The 21319-nt window shown below is 39.1% G+C and overlaps 5 protein-coding genes across 16 annotated transcripts in view; 2 read left to right on the top strand and 3 right to left on the bottom strand.

Annotated features, from left to right (window-relative positions):
- The window catches only part of LOC143424630 (PRL-1 phosphatase), a 44040-nt gene extending 39329 nt beyond the window's left edge, over positions 1-4711 (top strand). For all 5 annotated transcript variants that reach the window (XM_076896810.1, XM_076896813.1, XM_076896814.1 and 2 more), the window contains exons 2-6: positions 508-832; positions 915-1409; positions 1603-1734; positions 1832-1998; positions 2133-4711. In XM_076896810.1, the coding sequence (XP_076752925.1) occupies positions 1293-1409; positions 1603-1734; positions 1832-1998; positions 2133-2244 (528 nt within the window). In that variant the 5' untranslated portion in view covers positions 508-832; positions 915-1292 and the 3' untranslated portion in view covers positions 2245-4711. The remainder of the gene's footprint in view (positions 1-507; positions 833-914; positions 1410-1602; positions 1735-1831; positions 1999-2132) is intronic.
- Positions 1-21319, bottom strand: part of Mrpl41 (mitochondrial ribosomal protein L41) — a 186772-nt gene that overhangs the window by 133605 nt on the left and 31848 nt on the right. Inside the window, exon 1 of one of the 2 annotated variants that reach the window (XM_076896808.1) lies at positions 5741-5752. The exons of the other annotated variant lie outside the window; for it this stretch is intronic. The gene's annotated coding sequence lies outside the window, so the exon portion shown is untranslated. Of the gene's footprint in view, positions 1-5740; positions 5753-21319 lie in introns of those variants that run through there. 2 annotated transcript variants of the gene reach the window in all.
- Positions 5863-7504, bottom strand: Pi31 (Proteasome inhibitor 31 kDa). The gene is made up of 5 exons (XM_076896799.1): positions 7275-7504; positions 6817-6966; positions 6437-6687; positions 6109-6264; positions 5863-6039 (listed from the first exon to the last, which is right to left on the bottom strand). Exons 1-5 carry the CDS (start codon positions 7419-7421, stop codon positions 5913-5915), a joined length of 831 nt encoding a protein of 276 aa, XP_076752914.1. The 5' UTR covers positions 7422-7504; the 3' UTR covers positions 5863-5912.
- Positions 8268-9909, bottom strand: Xrcc1 (DNA repair protein XRCC1). Its single transcript, XM_076896790.1, has 2 exons — positions 8497-9909; positions 8268-8427 (listed from the first exon to the last, which is right to left on the bottom strand). Exons 1-2 carry the CDS (start codon positions 9840-9842, stop codon positions 8289-8291), a joined length of 1485 nt encoding a protein of 494 aa, XP_076752905.1. The 5' UTR covers positions 9843-9909; the 3' UTR covers positions 8268-8288.
- The window catches only part of LOC143424602 (kinesin-like protein KIF13A), a 160394-nt gene continuing 153522 nt past the window's right edge, over positions 14448-21319 (top strand). For 3 of the 7 annotated variants that reach the window (XM_076896756.1, XM_076896752.1, XM_076896753.1), the window contains exon 1: positions 14453-14832. In XM_076896756.1, the coding sequence (XP_076752871.1) occupies positions 14778-14832 (55 nt within the window). In that variant the 5' untranslated portion in view covers positions 14453-14777. Of the gene's footprint in view, positions 14833-21319 lie in introns of all 7 variants that reach the window. The other 4 variants (XM_076896751.1, XM_076896750.1, XM_076896755.1 and 1 more) reach the window with 3 other exon arrangements.

Here is a 21319-nt window from a genome sequence, read left to right as displayed (position 1 = left end):
TCAGATATTCATCACGTGCACGGGCCCCTATTCACGAAAATCGGCGCAAGATTTGGCACGTGTCAAACATTCACAACAGCTTGCAATCGCTCGTCTGTTGTGAATAAAACGGAAATGCCTTCCAATGTCCCGAAATAGAGACGATGTTACGCTCGTAAATTTTACCATTTTACATTCGTATATTTAAAGAAATTCAAGGGAAACGTTTCGTGTCGCGGACCTAACCTGTACTCTTGCTGAACCTAATCTTTGCCCTTCGCATACCGAAAAAGAAATATCAATGCGTTACAAAAAATATATTTGTGGTTGTAAAATAAATGCCAATGTTTCGAATTGTTATTTAAAATTTTTATTTCTGGTTAATATTACAATTTGTCTTTGCGCATTAAAGATATCAATCATTCTTCGCACCATATAAAATTTATGTTCCTTTCGAGACAAGTTTAATTGTATTTATAAATGTTGATATAATTATTAACTAGAGTTATGTCTATATTTGTGTTACAGTTTCCTGGTGAGTGCATCCTCACATACATGGAGTTTCAGCTGGATAGTGCAGAATACTGCCAGGCTCAACACAAATAGAGAGACACGCCCAAATATCCTAGAACTTGCTAGGTACTATTAAAGAAGGCATCAAGAAGAACATCTTAATCGGGCAAGGAAAAATTCAATAGTTTTGGGATCATTTCCTCAAAGTCAGAAAATCATTAGCTAGTCATCGCGCGAAACATAGAACAATTAATTAGAATCAATTGTTAATTTACAATATTAAATGCAAGCATCGTAGTTACTGAGCGCACCTGATCCAGGCGCACCCAGTGCCAAATAGGTAAGGATTCATTGTATTAATAATACTGGTGTTACACACCTATTAAGAGTTCTCCACAAGTATCACTGAGATGTTTTTACAGATAATCTTCCGAATCATAGTCAAGGATCCCAAGTGGGAATCGATCGCATATCAACAACGCCTAATGTAACGTAGCCCTCACCCCTTCAGAGAAATTTGCACCTTAACCAACCCCTCTCGAGGTCTACATGTGAACCCATTGTTCTGTCCTCTGTAAAAAAATAACAAAGTATTCAATTAGTTAAATGAAAAACAACTTTATAAGACTGACATCTATGGGCTAAGTTGTCAAAATCAGCCTTTGTTGCTTTGTAATAGTGTGGCACATTCGCAGAGAGTAAAGAAGAAAAACAGTGTCGTACAAAATCATTGAAACCGTAAAAGTTAGAAACGATAAAAGAAATAGTAGGAGTTTATACCACTTGTTGTCCAAAAGGAAATGAGCAACATGAGGGTGAAGGATATCAGACCCGAACCCGCCGAGATCGAATATAAAAACATGAAGTTCCTCATTACTGATCGGCCCAATGATCAGACTATTCATACTTTTATTCAAGTATGCTGCTTGTGTTTTTTTCCTGCTAATAAATGAAGGGCATAGGGGATGAAGAGTTCGTACCTCAGATTAATTTCAGTTGAACCTAGTCGTAAAATAAAACGTGTTACATAGTAACTTTATCCTGCCTAAGCCCTTCAAATATTAAATGATGCATATACCACGGAACTAATAAACATTCTTAATCTAATAGGAACTGAAAAAGCACAACGTCAAAGAAGTAGTGAGGGTCTGTGAACCAACGTACAAAGTTGAGGAACTTAAAGCAGAAGGGATCAATGTCATAGACTTGGTGTTCGATGATGGCACATTTCCACCAAACGAAGTGAATATTTATAATATTTTAATAATAATAATTTAATGATTGTAATAAAAGTTATTACTAAAAATGTTGATTCTAACGATGTAATCGATCTTTTCAGGTCATTGATGAATGGTTCGAACTGCTGAAAAATCGATTCCGTGAGTCCCCTGATGCATGCGTGGCAGTACATTGCGTCGCAGGACTTGGTAGAGCACCAGTTTTGGTTGCACTTGCTCTTATCGAGCTTGGGCTAAAATACGAGGATGCAGTCGCGTTAATCAGGGAGTAAGTACTGAAGGTGTCCTGTATACGTGTCACCACAGGATTTCAAGACTTTCTTTCAACTGTACAAAAAGTCAGAGTTTGTTAAACCTTAACATCTATATGAGCATATATAAAAATGGTGTTTTCTTTTCTAGCAAAAGACGAGGCGCCATCAATTCGAAGCAGCTGGCCTATCTTGAAAAGTATCGTCCCAAGTCTCGGTTAAAGCTCAAAAATGGACAAAAGAACTCCTGTTGCGTCCAATAGATCAAACGATTTCTTTGAAAAAAAGTTACTAATTCATACTGATTGGTATACCTAAGTGTATAGGTTTTCGCGCCTGGTAACAAGAGACATACTGTATCGACTCTGTTCTGAAAGGCCTATCAATGGAAATGCAACCGAAACCCACTTATGAAAACAAATTCTAATGATATATATTTTGCACTGTCTGATTCTCCAGCATAAAATGAAGCAATTTTAGAGATGAATGATAAATTGCTTTATGGATTATTTGCACGTCTTATTTTATCAAATTTTTGTATTTATTTTTGATACTAAATTAATGTTAAATGCTGTAGAACAGAAAAAGCCTTCTGAGCGTGATACGAATAGTAAATAAAATTTGAATGGATCTGATCGTTAAATAATAAATTTAAAAAAAAAAGGAAAAAAATTGGATCAATTTATGCGTTTCCGGAACAATACTTGGTGCTTCATTTAAGATTATCGCGTACAAGTATTTTTAAAGGCTACATTTACTTGATCCAATAAAAATAAAACATGCAATATGTTACTAATTAATTTGTGAACATTAGTTGATACGTTATTTATGCGAGATATTTTAAGGATGGTTAAAGCGAGCACTTTTGAATTAGCATGATTTATAATAAAAAAAAAAAACTATGGTTCCTTTGGTACTAGAATTGTACCCCAGCCGTCATCAAACTTAGCTGTTTAGAAAATTAGTGCAATAAAAAGAGAAAAAAAAACTTACGTTTTCCAGAATGTTTGAATGCAGAAAATGAATAAATGTTTCATCAACTACAATTTTTAAATAATTTAACATATTTACTTTCGGATTGTGATCAAATATATATATATATATTTTTTTTCGTAGATGTTTTGCGTATAATATAGATGAAAGGAAACGAAAGTCAAGATCTGTACGTGATTTCTTTTTTCTTTTTTTGCAATAATATATTAAAACCATATGGATCTTCAACAAAGTGTGGTTTGTGTAACATGTTGTCTTTGATTTAAAAGAAAAACAAAGGTAGCATTTGTACGATAATAATTTAATGTACTTGAATTCGTGGATCGTAGGTTGTCTGCCATAATCAATAGTCATTAAATCAGTGTACACGTTATATTGCAAACATTATTAAAGCACTACTTTCTATTTTCTACCGTTAAATGTAAGTTCTAATTAAATTTGATACGCATTAGTAGCAATCAACGTTGAACTTAAAACATATATTTTCGTATACAGGTAATCCTCGTATGAAACCGCATTAATTTCAATATCAATGATAGATTGGCCAATCGCGTTATACATTAGCATGAACGTTAATGCTGAAGTTAACACAATGACAGAGGGAAGAATATTTTTTACGGTTCATTTTACGTACGAGTAGATTTTTATCTAATGACAGCACTGCACTTAAAAAGTACCCAATCACTGGCTTTTTGCAATTCTCTAATCGTGTTTTAGAAAAGCTGCGTTGTACGTGGGTTGCCTGTACTTACCAACACTTGTAAAATGTAACTTTTATAAAGTAAAACGAACTATAATAAGGACTTACAAGTACCTAAGGTCATTGAATATTAATTTTCGAACGACTGTAACTGAAAACGAAAGGAACGTTGCATTTCCAGTGGCATGCCGAATCGATGAGTGTTCTTAACTCTTACTGGACTTGGAATCTGCGTTAACTTGAAATAACGAAATATTGCGAAACAAAGTGAAGAAGAAAAAGAAAAAAAATCACTCCAGAGTTATATATCACTTTTATCGTAGCTTTAACGGCAATTTCACCAAAATTTTTTAAAGGAAACATCCAGTTTTATTCGATAAATTTTAAAAGGCTGCATACGCGTTTTGTGTGAAGCATATATTGTAATCGTAAACACGCGATTTTGGTAAAATTGTCGGTGATGCTGTACGCCACACTAAACTGTGTTCAAAAGATAGAAGAAGAAAAAATTCGCTCCTAAACTAATGAACGTAATACTTAGAGTGATTTCATTTGTCTGCCGATTTAACGTGAATGTACATTCCCCCGTGCATATTTACGATACGCGAATTATGTTTATCTAATCGTTTTTCACGCTTTGCGGCAAAGATCGCGTATAGAGAACGATGCAGAATATTACATAGTCGATACTTATATTTTCTGTTCCTTTTTTTAACGACTAGCGTGCAAGGAGATTTGAAATGACGATTTTTCTATGAAATTAGACTTGACTAAACGATGAATTTTAATTCCATGACACGCTGATAATATATACATATAAATTATTCGTCCTTTACGTGCATAATTCTTTAAGTATCGTGTATAACTGTTTGTACATTCACCGTAATCGCAGACGCGAAATGAAATTTGAACCTGGTACAGCTCCTTTTTTGTAATGTTAAAAAAACTGCAATATTTTTTACCAGAGGATGGGACGAGGGACATTCGTAAAAAAAAGAAGAAAATTTATCGAGCCTTAGATCCGTAATTGAATAATTTTCTAATTGTTCAATTTTCTTCCCCCTTATTTTTTAGATTATTTTTAACAACTATCACGATCGATGAAATATTCTTTTCGCCCCTTGATACGATTCTTTTTAAAGTAAGATATAAATATTCGAATTGAGTATACCTAACAATTCATTAAAAAAAAAAGTTACCAACGAACTTTTGTCATGTAAAATTTAATTTGCACATCGATTCACTTCTTCGAGCGATATTATACTTCACTGATCGGAAGTAATTATGTGTATGTAAACGGATATTTTTTGCGATGAAAGAAAGTCGAAAATTAGGAGAAATTAACGATTTTGGGCTTATCGAAAGCGTGCTACCTATGAAAATGATGTCCAGAGATCTTTTCGAGGTTGACGATCGTAGCTCAAATTCTGATAACGAATTACTTAATGGGCATTCGTGAACGTATTTCGATCTGATATTTAATAATTCGCGTCTTCAGAGAATATTAAGAGGAATTGAATTAAAAAAATGTTTATTCTTGAGAAGAATTGAATCGAAACGCTGTGTCAGATTTCGTTTTATTACATAGAAAAAGAAAATGACCCATAAAAGTGCGATATACAAGTTCTTTTTAAAAATGGCGATTACGGAAAAATCGTCTGTACGATAATTGTGTAACACTTTACGTTAAAAGAAATAAGAAATATGTTTCAGTTCGTATAAAATACTGAGAACAGGAACAACTTAGGTAGCAAAGAAATCCTCTATTTTGAACCGACGTAATGAAGTAAGAACAGTCACTCCTTTCAAATCGATTATGCAAAAAGAAAAAGAAATATAAATTTAACGAGTTAGCGCAATTTAAACGAGAATTACTATTATTATATATTTAATTTGTTAATGTAATTTCCTACCTACTGCTGTATTAATGACATTGATTAAATTAAACGAAGAATTTTGTTATATTGTAAAACATCAGTAATGAAATAAAAAAAGAATGGAAGTCGTTTTGTGAAGAAACACTTGTCGTACGCATTGCGCATTTACAAGACAAAGTATCTGTGCGATCTTATTCTTGCAAAACAAATAGAATAATGTTTATTTAAAATAGCCTTCTCTTATTTTTCATTTTTGTTTCTTTTTTACAAAATTATAGAGATCAGTAAATATAATGGATACATACGAAAACTACGCCTTAGATCGATATATTCTTCTGTTTGTTACAATTAATCTTTCATTTTACATGAACATATCGTCGTACCCTGGTGGAGGCAGATGATCGTTATCCGGATCACGACGAGGTCTTGGCTGATTGATGTCTGGTGGCCCGAACGGATCGTATCTAGCAAACGGCGGTACCGCTCCACTGTAACAAGGTAATTAATGTCCAATCGTGCGATTAAAAAAAATTCTAACTACTTTGTGAACCACTTACGGCGGTAATCTTCCAGGCACCCCTAAACCAGGCCTGGTAAGATCGACAGGATGTCGTGACGGTGCGAACGGATTGAAAATCATTCCTCCACCACCGCGTGCGAGCGGATCTAAATCTGCTGCTCCTATGTTCGAAGGATCTGCTGCTTCTGGATCCCTTTAGAATTTCAAACGTACATTTTACTGTAATGTTTCTCAGACACGTTAAGTATTTAAGTAATTGTGTAACACTAAAAACCATGCAATTGTCCGTGGTACCTTAGGTTACTTAGGAGAGGATGAGAAATTTAAAATTTGTTCTTGTATTGATCGATATGAACGTTACATACCATCGACGCGGTGTAAACGACGGTGGTACGTATCGTCGAATGAAATCGTTGAAATTCGTTAATGCTGTTTGAGTAGAATTTTCTGTGGTACTACCGGGCAGCAATGGATCTATAAGATCCGTTTGAATCACGTTCATAACATCTTGATACGTGGGTATTACAGACTCTAATTGTCCACTGAGATTATTTACAGTCTGATTAATTGGAAACTGGGCACTGGACACCACCGGATGATTCTGATCGTTGACGTTCTGTAAAATAAAGTGTTTGTAGTTTGTCGATCCTCGTAATCCCCTAGGATACGGAATAGCAATAGAAAGCTAGCTATAATCTGTCCGCATAAAAGGCACGGAAAGGAAACATGTATACCAATAAATTACCAATAAGTTTATAAGTAAATCTTCGTCAGATTTGATCCCGTGGAACAGAAATAACTTGTTATCGTTTACATAACGCCACGCGTAGTTTGGACGCGTGTTCCATCCCTCCGGTAGTAATTGTGACTTCTTATCTGTCGGTTCGAACACTTTCTAAAACAAGAGCAGAGGATTATCGTTTAAAGGAGTTATCGTTGAAGGTTTACTGCAACCTTTCGAAAAAGTTACATCGCGACATTACATACGCAAGTACATTTAAATTCTATTATTAGATCGCGTTGGTGCGAGCGACGCACGCAAATAGAAAAACAATTTTTACAGGTTATGTGTCGTACAATTTGAATAACAATTTGTTCACGTTTGTTCTTAATTGTCTACTAAAAAATAACGTAAAAAAACTGGTGCAGAGAGAGTTAACATTGCGTAACATTTCGTAAATATATTACTTTCCAATAACTTACAGAATCACCGAGCCCAATACACCTAAACCCGTGCTTTATTAGATACCAATGAACAAACAGTATTATAACGTCCTCCTTCTTCACGATCTGGTTTTGATATAATTCTTGCAATATTTCAAATGCAAACAGATTATCCTCGTCGCCCATTTTGATGCCGGATGACAGATGCGTTTTTCAAGTTCACGCCATTAATGTTTGCATCGAACTGACGGCTCGACTACTGGAACCGGATGCTCCGCTCAAGTCATTTAAATTAGGTGCCGTTCATTTTTTCAAATAGCAGCAGTTCCGTTTCATTTCTGACTTTTAGATGGTATCGTTAACAATTCTCTATTCCTGTTAATTTATATTTTAAGTCGTATTGTTCAATTAAATGTTGCATTGTTTTGCAAACCTCTATTTCGAACTCGTGGCGCCATCTCTTGGAGAAGCGCTGAAACTAGTCGGGCATTAGTTTCAGTACTTTTTACAGAGATGGCGCTAGTAGTTCTTGAGTAGTTCACTTCGCTGTCGATAATTGTGTGCGACCAGTTTGAGCACTTTTCACAGAGATGGCGCCACCAGTCTTTCAGTAGTTCACTTCACTGTCGATAACGCTGTGCGACCAGTTTGAGCACTTTTCACAGAGATGGCGCCACGGTCAGTAAAATTGAATTTTATAGAATAATTTTAACATTTATTTTAACAATATTTACTGCGCAAGGCAATATGGAATTAGTTGAAAATAATATATCGCATTGAAGACGATATTTTCTATTCTATGCTGAAATTAAGATTTACAAACTGTTTGTGGAAAACACTGTGATGGTTGGCCAAAGTGGTGATTGTTTCACACTGTTTAATATGAAATAACACTGTGTGGAGAGATTATTTAAAAAAAATATTTATTACATACAAATTACGCAGTAATTAAGTTCTTGTCAATATAATAACGTATTAAAGGTTCTTATTTGTTATGTCTGTACATATGGATCTCTGTGCCAGCACTTATTGGTCTTAATAATTCTGTCTGTCTTAATAATTCGAATCTGAGTCGGTATCCTCTGTGAATACATTGGGTTTTCTAGGCGGAGAGGAACTGGCCGCTATCTCATCTTCGCTCTCAGGCTTAGTTTTTTCGTTATTATCTAAAGCGTAACGCCTCCAGGGAAACCTGCAAGAAAAGTAAAATTGTAATTCATCATAGTAAAGTACTGTTTATTTCAAACTAGTACAGTTTTACCTTGTCTTTTCGTCATAACAATCATCGATGAAACTATGCGTAACTATTTTGGAGTGTCCTTTTAGCTGTTGATACTTTGGTGTATTTTTAAAGGCACAGATTAAATGGGTACACTTCTTGTTAGTTGTATTCGGGTCAGCAATGTATCTCGCCCCCATTTTAAGAGCTTTCCTTCTAAGTTCGTCTCTTTGCGGATTAACGTATCCGCTGAGTGAGAACGAAACGTCCTCTAAAAGCTTAGTAAACGGCTTTCTCGGTTTTTGTCGTTCAACAGCTTGCTTCTTAGCAGCTCTCTCTGGTTTAGTTATCGTTTTAGGCTCTGGCAATTTACCGCAATTTTTGCATGTTCTGTATTCCGATTCGTTTTCACATTCAGGGCAGTCCTGCTTCCTCTTGTGCACGTTTGCTTTCGTCGGATTGTTTTCAGGACTTAAAGTACGTTTCCTCGAATTTGTGCCATCCGCTTTGCTTTCATTCTTCTCTGCGTTCTTTTTGTTCGTCTTAACCGACGGCGAAGGCACAATATCACCGAACGGAGTTCTCGTTACCGGCTTCTCGTCTGCAACTCTCTCATTTTTTTGCTTAGAACTATTTAATGACAAGTTTGAATTACTTTCAGAGCCTTTACTTTGATTTCCAAACACTTCTTCCGTTTTTCCAGCTTCCAATTTTTCCAACAACGGCCTCTTCATCGGTTCCTTGTCCTCCCCTTGCCGTTTAATAAAATTGTTCATACCAGAGTCTTTAATTTTCGAAAGTAGTTCATTCTTGTAATCCGCTTTCTTGTTTTCAGTCAGTTTTAGATACTTCTCTTTAAAGTTAGCCAAGGGTGATTTGTTGTTATCCTCTTCTTGCTGCTTCAACTTGAATCTTCCGAAAACATCTAATCCTAAATCAACAACTACCTCTGTTTTTAATACAATAAACGACAGACCGAATAATTCTTTCAAATTTGCCGACTGCATGCAAGTGACTTTCACGCGATCAAATTTTATCTTCAGTGTCTCAGGGTTCAATTCCTTTTTCGTGAATATTTGCACTTGGTCCTTAAACTTCCCGTTGGCTGCTTCGTCGTGCGTTAGAAATTGATGGTTTATAATTGGAATCCATTTGTCCGGCTCAGAGGAAGTGGAGGCAGTAACGATGACCACGCAGCTACGATAATTGCCAATGTCCAAAGCTGTGATGCAGGATGGCTCTGTCAATTGGAAAATGACATTGGCCAGCATTTCTCCAGGCTTGGCAACTCTCCATGAGGTATTCGAACGACGTTGCAAAAGATTAGAGGCTGGATACGACTGATGTTCAGAGGAGCAGCTTATCACTCTCTCAAGTTTAATAATCATTGTCCTATGATATCAATCAATCGAATCTCTCTTCCATTTAAGAGCAGCAGCCAAATTTCAACGCCGTACGATCTGCGCTATAAAACATTGATATATCATCATTATTTGAAGTGAATCAAATAACCCTCATAAATAACAAATAACTAAATATACGTATATATAATAATTAATGCAATACTTATACATTTCATTCACACTTCCGTTTAGTAAAATGCTAAAATATATTAATGAATACATACGCTCCAAGGGGAGGATCGAACGGGACCAACAACAGCTTCCTTTAACGCGGGAACACAGAGATTTCGATTTGAATTCTGTTCGAGGAGAAACCAAGTATGTTTTACTGAATTTTGGTTCGCGATTAATTACTTACGACGAATAATAAGAGAAGACATGGTCGTACAGTGATAATGCGTGGCAACAAATTTATAATACACTACAAAATGCAGATCACGACCGAGGTTATGCTCATATTTTATTATCTGCTGAATCGGTAACATAGGCGGTGACATCACCGACGAGATAGGACCATCCATCTTATGGGATTGCGTCCCATGTTCGAAATTATTGATCGTCCAAAGAAACCACAGATTTTCTTCTGCTCTTCGTACGTCAGAGCAGAGGGTTTAGAAATGATCTTAAACTTAATCATCGATACTAATCAAGTGAAAAAATGCCAGTGCGTATATTGGATAATTAAATTTTACAAAGTATTTCGTAAGGAGAGAGACCGCATCTTACTAGCTCTATTGCTTCCTTCGTATTTATTGATTATTTTATTCCACAGTAGTTATTAACGTTTTTAATTACGTTTGCAGGTTTCACGAGGCTTCTACTTGCGTGGATTTTAAAGATTTCACGAATCAAGCAAGAATTAAGACAAGATGGACCAAAATTTCCAGAGCATCAAGAGTAAAGAAGAGGATCTCCGTCTCCCAATGAAGGATCCCTCTCTTTAAAGAAGAATAGTTTAATCGACGTTTATCTTTTACAAATAGTTTATAAAAATTAGCTAATAAGGTTTAGTTTGTAAGTTTTAGTAATATAAGATGAATGTATTGCTTGTAGAGATAGTTTATAACAATTAGCTTGTAAATTTTAGTAGTATAAGATGTATGTACTGCTTATAGAGATAGTTTATAACAATAGTTCATAAGTTTTAGTAATATAAGATGTATGTATTGATTATAGAGATAGTTTATAACAATTAGCTTGTAAGTATTAGTAATATAAGATGTATGTATTGTTTATAGAGATAGTTTATAACAATTAGCTTGTAAGAACACTTCTGTAGCTTGTATACCCTTTAAGTTTCAATAAATGTTTAGCCATTATTAATTAATTATTGTCTATTCATTTAACAACCTCATCCCTCCCATTCCTAAACGATGGCATCTCCTAAAAATTGCCCTGATTCACTGTAAAATTATTTCAAAGTTCTAAGCCTTGGCGCCTCTTCTCTAAAGAGTCGCCAATTCTTGGAAAATGACGTCATTTCCGAGAATCGCCGAAATTCCAAGAATTCTCGATGACGTCATTTCCAGGAAGTGGCACTATTCGGATACCTCCTATGACGTCATGTTCTCCTGATACATTGCCGATTTTTCCAACAAAATCTCGAAAATCCGACTTTGTATCAGGAGAACATGACGTCATAGGAGGTATCCGAATAGTGCCAGTTCTTGGAAATGACGTCATCAGAAATTCCAGGAATTTTGGCGATTCCTGGAAGTGACGTCATTTTCCTGGAAGTGGCACGCATACCTCCTCATTACTTATATTCTCCTGATACAAAGTCGAAAAATTGGGTTTTCGATCGAAAAATTCCGAATTTTGCCATGTGATGACGTCATAGGAAATATCGGCAATTCCAGGAATTCTTGATGACGTCATTTCCAAGAAGAGGCACTATTCGGATACCTCCTATGACGTCATGTTCTCCTGATACATTGCCGATTTTTCCAACAAAATCTCGAAAATCCGACTTTGTATCAGGAGAACATGACGTCATAGGAGGTATCCGAATAGTGCCAGTTCTTGGAAATGACGTCATCAGAAATTCCAGGAATTTTGGCGATTCCTGGAAGTGACGTCATTTTCCTGGAAGTGGCACGCATACCTCCTCACTACTTATGTTCTCCTGATACAAAGTCGAAAAATTGGGTTCTCGATCGAAAAATTCCGAATTTTGCCATGTGATGACGTCATAGGAAATATCGGCAATTCCAGGAATTCTTGATGACGTCATTTCCAGGAAGTGGCACTATTCGGATACCTCCTATGACGTCATGTTCTCCTGATACATTGCCGATTTTTCCAACAAAATCTCGAAAATCCGAATTTGTATCAGGAGAACATGACGTCATAGGAGGTATCCGAATAGTGCCACTTACTGGAAATGACGTCATCGAGAATTCCTGGAATTTCGACGATTCCTGGAAGTGACGTCATATTCCTGGAAGTGGCGCGCATACCTCCTCATTACTTATATTCTCCTGATACATTGCCGATTTTTCCAACAAAATCTCGAAAATCCGACTTTGTATCAGGAGAACATGACGTCATAGGAGGTATCCGAATAGTGCCACTTCCTGGAAATGACGTCATCAGAAATTCCAGGAATTTCGGCGATTCCTGGAAGTGACGTCATATTCCTGGAAGTGGCGCGCATACCTCCTCACTACTTATGTTCTCCTGATACAAAGTCGATTTTTCAAGATTTTGTTGGAAAAATGGGCAATGTATCAGGAGAACATAAGTAGTGAGGAGGTATTCGTGCCACTTCCAGGAAAATGACGTCACTTCCAAGAATCGCCGAAATTCCTGGAATTTCTGATGACGTCATTTCCAGGAAGTGGCACTATTCGGATACCTCCTATGACGTCATGTTCTCCTGATACAAAGTCGGATTTTCGAGATTTTGTTGGAAAAATCGGCAATGTATCAGGAGAACATGACGTCATAGGAGGTATCCGAATAGTGCCACTTCCTGGAAATGACGTCATCAAGAATTCCTGGAATTTTGGCGATTCTTGGAAGTGACGTCATTTTCCTGGAAGTGGCGCGCATACCTCCTATGACGTCATGTTCTCCTGATACAAAGTCGGATTTTCGAGATTTTGTTGGAAAAATCGACAATGTATCAGGAGAATATAAGTAGTGAGGAGGTATTCGTGCCACTTCCAGGAAAATGACGTCACTTCCAGGAATCGCCGAAATTCCTGGAATTTCTGATGACGTCATTTCCAAGAACTGGCACTATTCGGATACCTCCTATGACGTCATGTTCTCCTGATACAAAGTCGGATTTTCGAGATTTTGTTGGAAAAATCGACAATGTATCAGGAGAACATGACGTCATAGGAGGTATCCGAATAGTGCCACTTCTTGGAAATGACGTCATCGAGAATTCCTGGAATTGCCGATACCTCCTATGACGTCATCACATGGCAAAATTCCAAATTTCTCGATCGAAAACCCGATTTTTCGACTTTGTATCAGGAGAACATAAGTTGTGAGGAGGTATCCGAACGTGCCACTTCTTGGAAATGACGTCATCGAGAATTCCAGGAATTTTCGCGATTATTAGTATTGACGTCATTTTCCAGGAAATGGCAAGTAAGGAGAGCGTCCTCGCTTTACGATGAAGATGGTAGGGAAGAGGAGTAGGTAGAGTTGAAGGTAAATGATGAAACATGTTCAATTTCATTTAAATAAGTAATTTATTCAGTGAAATTAATCGAATATACATTAAATTACAATATAATTGTATTACAATTGAATTATGACTAAATATAATATAATATATTGCACTAAACTATAATTAAGAGTAATATACGATGATACGAAGCTGATAATATAATGCACAGCTGTCTTCTCTATTCCTTTCGCCTTACTTCTTCTTCTTTATTTCCCTCTCTCTTCTTCAATTGAAGAAATTTAAAATAATGTCGATGGGTCCAAGATATCTTCTCAAACTTCATCCATACTTAAAGTTCCACATCTGCCCTCTGCTAACACCTCTAACAAAAAGAAAAGAACAATTAGCTAATCAATACACTCCCACTTCAGCATACTTCTCATACGAAGCGCTCCATCAAATTTCAATATACCATATTACCATATAAACTAAAGAGACGATCTCCAAAGTAACTCGCACAGTCCTCGAACTACAATACTTCCACTTGTATATCGAACAAACTTATTCCTCCACAAAACCACTTCGTTTTCTCCTCCCTCGTTCGTTCTTATCCAAATCAAGATAAGCTAACGAACGAGGACAACAAATTACGCGTGCAAGAAAGGAGAAAGGAAAGAAGAGAAAGGTGAGATAAAATCGCCTCGCGTCCTCACGCAGGCATTTTAAAATCGCGCTCTTACGCGTGTAATGCTCGCCAAAGGAAGAAGAAAAAGGTAAAATAAAATCGCCTCGCGCCCCACGCAGGCATTTTAAAATCGCGCTCTTACGCGTGCAATGCTCGCCAAAGGAAGAAGAAAAAGGTAAAATAAAATCGCCTCGCGTCCGCGCGCAGGCATTTCAAAATCGCGCTAAGAGGCTCGAACGCTCCCATCGATCGATGTCTCGCGGCACTCTCGTTCGAGCCGCGTCCGCCAGATGTCGATTCGCAGGACCCGTGACGTCACAGGACTCGACGCTCCGCAGCGTTCCTGGCGGCAGTTCCGGGAAGCGCGTCCACTCGATAGGACTCACGTCGTCTGGCGCACGGCGAGCTACAAGCAATATGGCGAAGTGTGTCATGGGCTCGGTGAGACGTAGTGCCGTTTGAGAGGATGAAAAGTTCGCGGTATGGGCTGAGGAATGATGTAGCGCTATGACGATCGTGTGAATATCGTATCTGTGCAAAACGTAAGCGCATCGAACCAGTTCATTGTGCACGGGGGGAAGTACAGTGCCGCGTTACCGGTGTGAAAATCATGGCTACGGATAAAATAAAGGTTGCCGTTCGGGTCCGGCCGTTCAATCGCAGAGGTACGTAGCCCCTGAGAAAAACAAAGAAACGAAACCAAAAAAAAAAAAAAAAAAACAGAGAGGAAACTAAAAAAGCATCAGTCCTCATCGTCTCTCTTCTCTGCTCTTCGATTCGCAGGCGAAACGCTGACGCTGGAGCAGTCACAGAGCGCATTAATTTATCGGCTGGCGATTTCGAAATCGACCTTCGACACCGTTCAAACGATCGGCGTACGTTTTGACAGTGACGTTCGCGTGCGTTTCTTCGCCTCCTCCTACCCCCCTCCGTCGAGGCTCGCGCGATCTCTCACCTGGTACGCGGATACGAGCCCTCGTTATCGCCTTACGTTTCTCTTATCGCGCGATCGCATCGCTGCTTTTGTCTCTCTGGTGAAAAGGTAGCGTGGATCGAGGACGAGGGCCTCCTCCGCGTTCTACGAGACCTACTTCTCCGGTGTTTACCAGTTGAATCCTTCGTTCGCCACTTTGGCTCTCTTTGTTTCGAGGCACGAACTCTGCTCTTCGAGAGGGGGAGTTTCGTTGGGATCGTCGAATATGTTCGTCGCTGGCTGGTCCTCGCGACACTCGAGGCGAGTGGCCCTCCGTTAAAATCTCCGTCGCGTTCTTCCTCCTTCGCGGAGGCTGTCGCGTCGCGCACGGTAAAACCGCGTGACAAAGAGGAGCAAACATGTGACCAAAATGCTCTACGACTGTGACGTTACTCGCGACGACCTTCGAGCATCGAATTTCGATCGATCGAACTCGACTCGACGCGCGACGGTTCCCCTGTGGGATTCCCCGACGCCCCTCGAGTCGAATCCGCTCCGCTGCGATCCTACTTCCGCGTTTTATCGCGCTCGAGGAAAAAGAAAGAGTCGTCGAATTGATCGAGAATGCCTCGAATCGCGGATCTGTTCCCTCGTCGCCTTTTTGTGCGCGATTTTTCTATCATCGTAGACAGTCGAATCGGCTCCGCTGCGATCCTACTTCCGCGTTTCATCGCGCTCGAGAGAAAAGAAGAGTCGAGTCGATCGAGGATGCCTCGAATCGCGGATCTGTTCCTTCGCCTTCGATTTTTCTATCACTGAAGATAGTCGCATCGACGGATGGATCGCGAGTGCAGTTTAACGAGCAGGTGGAGGCGATAACGCGACAGTGACGTTTACGAGTCACCTTGTCGCGCGATTATACGCGCGCTCCAATCGAGCTGAGTCGCGTCAGGAAGAAAGGCAGTCGATGCAGCGCATTGGGTTTAGTTTTTTGTTTGTTTGCCCGTTTCTTTTGGGAGAGCACAGCTGACAGGTGTCGAAACCTCTCCTCTTCCGCTTTTGTCTGTCACTTCGTCTGCTGTCCTTCGAGAGAGCTGGTAGCCGTGTCGAGTCGGTTGACGAGAGGCGCAGGTGGGCACGCGTGCTCGTCTGTCAACGGATCTGCGTTGACGTAACGCTGCTCACCTCGTAATCGGTGTATCGTTAACCGTGCGCACGTTGATCGCGAAAAACCGCCATTAACGCAGCGCCGTTGCCATTGCCCGTGACTTTTACACGCGGATACCCGCTGTCAGATGGCCAGACTGTTATGGCGGCAGCGCGTTCCGCGCACGCGACGTTCGTCCGCGAAATTTTCGAATTCGTTCGAAAATTGAGTCATCAACATTTGCGTTTATTGAGTTGTAATACTGTACTTTGGCGCAGCTTCTTTTCGAGCAGAACCAATCGAGATTATTTATTTCTGTGCAACTTCTTCAGTGAAAATGTATTTAAAATGTATGATGATTTTATTTTGGTGTCCGCGAAATTATCGAATTCGTTCGAAAATTCAGTCATCAACGTTTGCGTTTATTGAGCAGCTTTGTAATGCTGTAAGTTGGCGCAGCTTCTTTTCGAGCAGAACCAATCGAGATTATTTATTTCTGTGCAACTTCTTCAGTGAAAATGTATTTAAAATGTATGACGATTTTAGTTTGGTGTCCGCGAAATTTTCGAATTCGTTCGAAAATTGAGTCATCAACAGTTGCGTTTATTGAGCAACGTTGTAATGCTGTAAGTTGGCGCAGCTTCTCTTCGAGCAGAACCAATCGAGATTATTTATTTCTGTGCAACTTCTTCAGTGAAAATGTATTTAAAATGTATGATGATTTTATTTTGGTGTACAGCAGAATTTGATCAATAAAAATTCTAATTGACCAGTGTATAAATAGTTCTTATCAATCACTATATTATCTGAGAAATTATCACTTCGTTCAGGATAGTACTATTGTTCGATGATTCCAAAGCTTTGAAGTTTGCTCGATTTAGTTTCTCATAATGGTAACCAAAGTTAGATGATTGTAGCATTACAAGCTGATAATACGCAGGACTGCAACCGTTTATTGCACCACTCGAATGTTATCAGTTATGCGAATTCGTTACGATTGGTTTTAATAAATACGTACTTTTACGCGAATGCCATAAGAGTTTGGCGTGTATAGAAATGGTTTATATCTACACATCGGACCAACAGATTAGAGTCTACATTAAAGCTTTATCTCGAGTGCTCGCCGATAAATTACTCAATCGACGTTGTTATAAAAATGAAACAGTTTAAATCATTCCGTTTCATCTGTACTCGTATTATATACAGAAATTGCTGTTGAAATGAAACTCTGCTTCCTGCACGTCGAGTTCGACTAAACATAGGGCTGCGAAGGGCTACCATTTTGGACGCCACGCCATCCATTTCCGGATGACGCACAGGATTTGCCTTCTCGAACGTATCCAATTCTCCGTTTTTCAATGGAAACACAGTTAAGCTTTGAACACTCAGAATTCGAAGGAAAATTATTTTACACATTACACTGATTCGTAATGCAATTAATTATAATTTTACAAGACCTCGATAGGACCTTATAAGAGCTTCATTTCAAAGGATTGATACCAGAGTGTCACTTTACGTTTATCGTATGAAAACTTATGGATCGATCGACAGTAGCGCGTTTACCAATTTTTGGAGATTCGAGGCGTGGAATTAACTCTCGATTCTACTGTCATTATCTATAGAACGACACTCCATCGAAGTATGTGCCAAGTATCGCGAGAAAAGTTCTTCAGATCGATGACGATGATGGCACACTAAGGCCAGTCTCTAATAACACGATTATCAACAGGCTCCAGTTCAAAGCTCGAGTGGCATCGATCGATGCACTCTGATCGTTACTTTCTTCAAATTTCCTGCTCTTCTCATTTTTTCATTTTCACCTAAAAAATCATCTCCCTCAAGCACTACATTTAAAATGTCATTTTAACACCGTCGATTCTGCTATACAAGGATAGAAGGGTCGCTCAGTTGTGCAACACGAAGATGGCCATTTTTGTCTCGATATTAACTCCATTATGTGCCCACGAAGCATCGTGTTAGAGGGTCAATGGTATAGCTATTTTTTTCTTGACCATCGTGGCAAATGCACTTGGAGATGCGACACTGTCGACGATTTCAAACGACACTCGATACTCCCCTTTCGAGCCTCGCGTGTCAAAGGGGTTGCAACCGAGTCGATGAATCGGTGGAGTCCCGTTCGCGTCGATTTTCCATCGCGATCCATCGATACGTCGCCTCCCCCTTTGCGTTACCCTTCTCTCTCTCTCTCTCTTTCTCTCTCTCTTTCATCCTAGTCCCGTTTGCGTCGATTTTCCATCGCGATCCATCGATACGTCGCCTTCCACTTTGCGTTACCCTTTTCTCCCTGTCTCTCTCTCTCTCTCTTTCTTTCTCATCCTATAACGAGGCTCGCTCGATTACGTGGAAACGCTGACCAAGCGTTCGATCACGTGCGGAATATCTGGGCCAAGGATCGCGCGGTAGGTTTCGCGCGGGTTCAAAGCTTCGCGGTTTCCGCGCTCGAATAACGCGGACGTCCGAGACGCCTTTTAGAGTCGCGTCAAACAGCGTCGCGACTCTCGAGGATGCGATACGAACAGGAAACGCGTGTCTACAGTCGATTTTTTGGTTATCAGTAAAGATGAAAAGCAGTAGAGTTCGTGTGAATACACAATGCACCATATTTTTCGTCTTCTGTTGCAACGGTACTTTGTACTTGTGATACGGACAGGAAACGCGTGTCTACAATCGATTTTTTGATTATCAGTAAAGATGAAAAGCAGTAGAGTTCGTGTGAATACGTCGATCGAGTAGAATTCGTCGATCTAAGAAGCGATGAGTAACTTCGAAAACGTCACAACCGTGTGTCTCACGTGGCTATCATAAATCAATCGATCGCGAGCTCAGCCCCCTGGCTATTTTACATAAGCGTCATCCTTGAAAAATATCGCTATCCTCGAGTTTCATTCAAAAAAAAGAATCGTTTGCGAGGTTTTCAGATTTTTTTATCAGCGGCTGCTGGTGACTCGTGTTAAGTGAGAAATCGTGGTCGTTCGAGGTTGGACATTTAACGCGTTCGTCAGCTGAATTTTTCGAAGATTCATAACGAGTTTTAAATCGATTTTGCGCGATTCATGCTGAATACCGCGTGTTACGTAATTATGTTTGTTTCGTATGACTTCACGATCGCGTCTAATGATCTTCTCAAGCGTATATGATTAGCGTGGCGTTACGTATTTGCATTCACAATTATTTGGCTGATTCGAGTCTTTTCTGTTCTGTCGTCTCATCGAATTTTCGTAGACTAAAATCGTGGATTTCAATTCTTATTGCGCGGCTCGTGGCGCCTCTTGTCGCTGTACTTTAAATTTTATCGAGGAGATAGAGCAAAAAAATAATGGAATTTTGTAGCGCTGATAAGCATTATCAGTGATTAGTTGCTCGTATCGTTCTGACTTTCAGAATGAACAATATATCACTTGGCGTGTAAAATAACGATGATGGAAACAGCTGAATAATTTTCCTGAAAAGTCCTTTTAAATTGCTCCCAAAAATATACAAGAAATATTTATTAAAGAGAAAGCAAACATTTGTTCCAGCAATGGAATCGTAAAACTCTCAAATGAATTTTATTTAATTTAACAAAAAAACTAAACGAATAAAAATTTGTTAAACTGTACAAGTTTCTGACTCGCGTTACTAAGTCGAAGCACTCGTGATACAACGAGCAGATCCTTTCAGAAATTATTGCTCGTTATACCAATGAAAGTATTAGGTACCCTCGATTTCGCGATCTGAACCAGAAACGCACAAAGTTGCCAGACTTTCTGAAAGCAGAAGGTGCTTGGAACAACACTCGGAGAGAAACACAGAAAGAAACTTCGATTCGTCGATAATAAAGCCAGTTACGGAGAAGTCGATCGTGGCGAAATTTATTACCAGATAAAAAGTTCATTATATTATTAGTACCTCCAGTTGTACGTCGATGTTAACGACAACTCGAGCAGCCAGTAAGAAGCTTTGATTGATCGTGTTGCAAACTGGTCGCGCGAGAAACTCTCTTATCCGGGACGAACTTCGAAATTTCATTGGGAATATAACTTGGACGTCGAAAAACAGCAGGAAACAAATCGAATTACGATCATACGTGCTATAAAGTACAATTATTTAGGTGATATCGATGCATGAAATCTACATGGGCCCAGTAATAATTACAAATAAATTATTTGGACTTAAACACTTGGATTTTTTGCTCGTTTATTTCTCGAAGATCGAACGTTTTGTTGGATGAAACGAATATGTGACTTAAAAATACAGAAGGAGGATGCAGATACGGTTTTAAAATTAGAAACGCGAACACGTTGGATAATTTAGTCGCTCTTGAGAAGAAGCGCGCGTATACTTGCCCCTTCTTAACTCGGTTCCCACTGCACCACGACGGAATCACCCCGAGTGGTGTGTTAAAAAATAACGCACCACTCGAAAACTCAAGATGGGAGCAAATATCCTCCGATGGCAGGGTACGTTCCAAAAATATAAACCGCCAGCCAGTCTTCCGAGCGAGCGAGTTCGCTGGGATTCATCACGGGATTAATTTTCACGAAGGACAACCCTCGCGATGCTCGTGTTTGTTAACATTTTCCGCACAAGCACGTAGACACGCGTGACCCACCCTTAACATTGATTTTGAACAAAAATTGTGTTTTATTTAAAAAAAAAAAATTCTTAACATCAGCGAAGGTTTCGTCCAAAAAATTGTATTCGAAAATCTTCTACTTCCTTCGAATATTATTTCCATAGAAATGTAAACGACACAGATTTTCCCTTTGATAAAATATAGCATTTAAAAAAAAGAAACGTAAACTCCAAAGTATTCCACGAATCGTAGCAATTTGAAAGGAAATTATTTCCGATCGAACACGTCTGATAAAAGTTACACGTTCCCTCCACGATAGTAATTCGTTGATCCCTTCTTCACAGTAGCGTTATCGATCCACGCTTACCCTCTCGCGTTACCGTCCCTCGAACTTGGAAGGGTTGCAACGCGTTGGTTCACGCGCGACGTCGATCGTCGGTTATCAAGCCACAGCAAACTGGTCTTTATCGCCTCGATCGATCGCTGTATCGTGATTCGCCACCCCATCATCGTTCC

This window comes from Xylocopa sonorina, chromosome 6 (assembly GCF_050948175.1).
Source record: "Xylocopa sonorina isolate GNS202 chromosome 6, iyXylSono1_principal, whole genome shotgun sequence".
NCBI classification, from domain to species: Eukaryota; Metazoa; Arthropoda; class Insecta; order Hymenoptera; family Apidae; genus Xylocopa; species Xylocopa sonorina.
This window is presented reverse-complemented; position numbering and strand designations above follow the sequence as displayed.

Excerpts from the sequence above, each read along its gene's own strand:
- Pi31 (XM_076896799.1), bottom strand. The coding sequence starts at position 7,421 with ATGGGCGACGAGGATAATCTGTTTGCATTTGAAATATTGCAAGAATTA. Across the intron at positions 6,688-6,816 it reads ATTTACTTATAAACTTATTG|AACGTCAACGATCAGAATCA; the intron begins GTAATTTATTGG and ends TTTATTTTACAG. Across the intron at positions 6,265-6,436 it reads TCGTTTACACCGCGTCGATG|GGATCCAGAAGCAGCAGATC; the intron begins GTATGTAACGTT and ends GAAATTCTAAAG.
- Xrcc1 (XM_076896790.1), bottom strand. The coding sequence starts at position 9,842 with ATGATTATTAAACTTGAGAGAGTGATAAGCTGCTCCTCTGAACATCAG. Across the intron at positions 8,428-8,496 it reads TGTTATGACGAAAAGACAAG|GTTTCCCTGGAGGCGTTACG; the intron begins GTAAAACTGTAC and ends CTTTTCTTGCAG.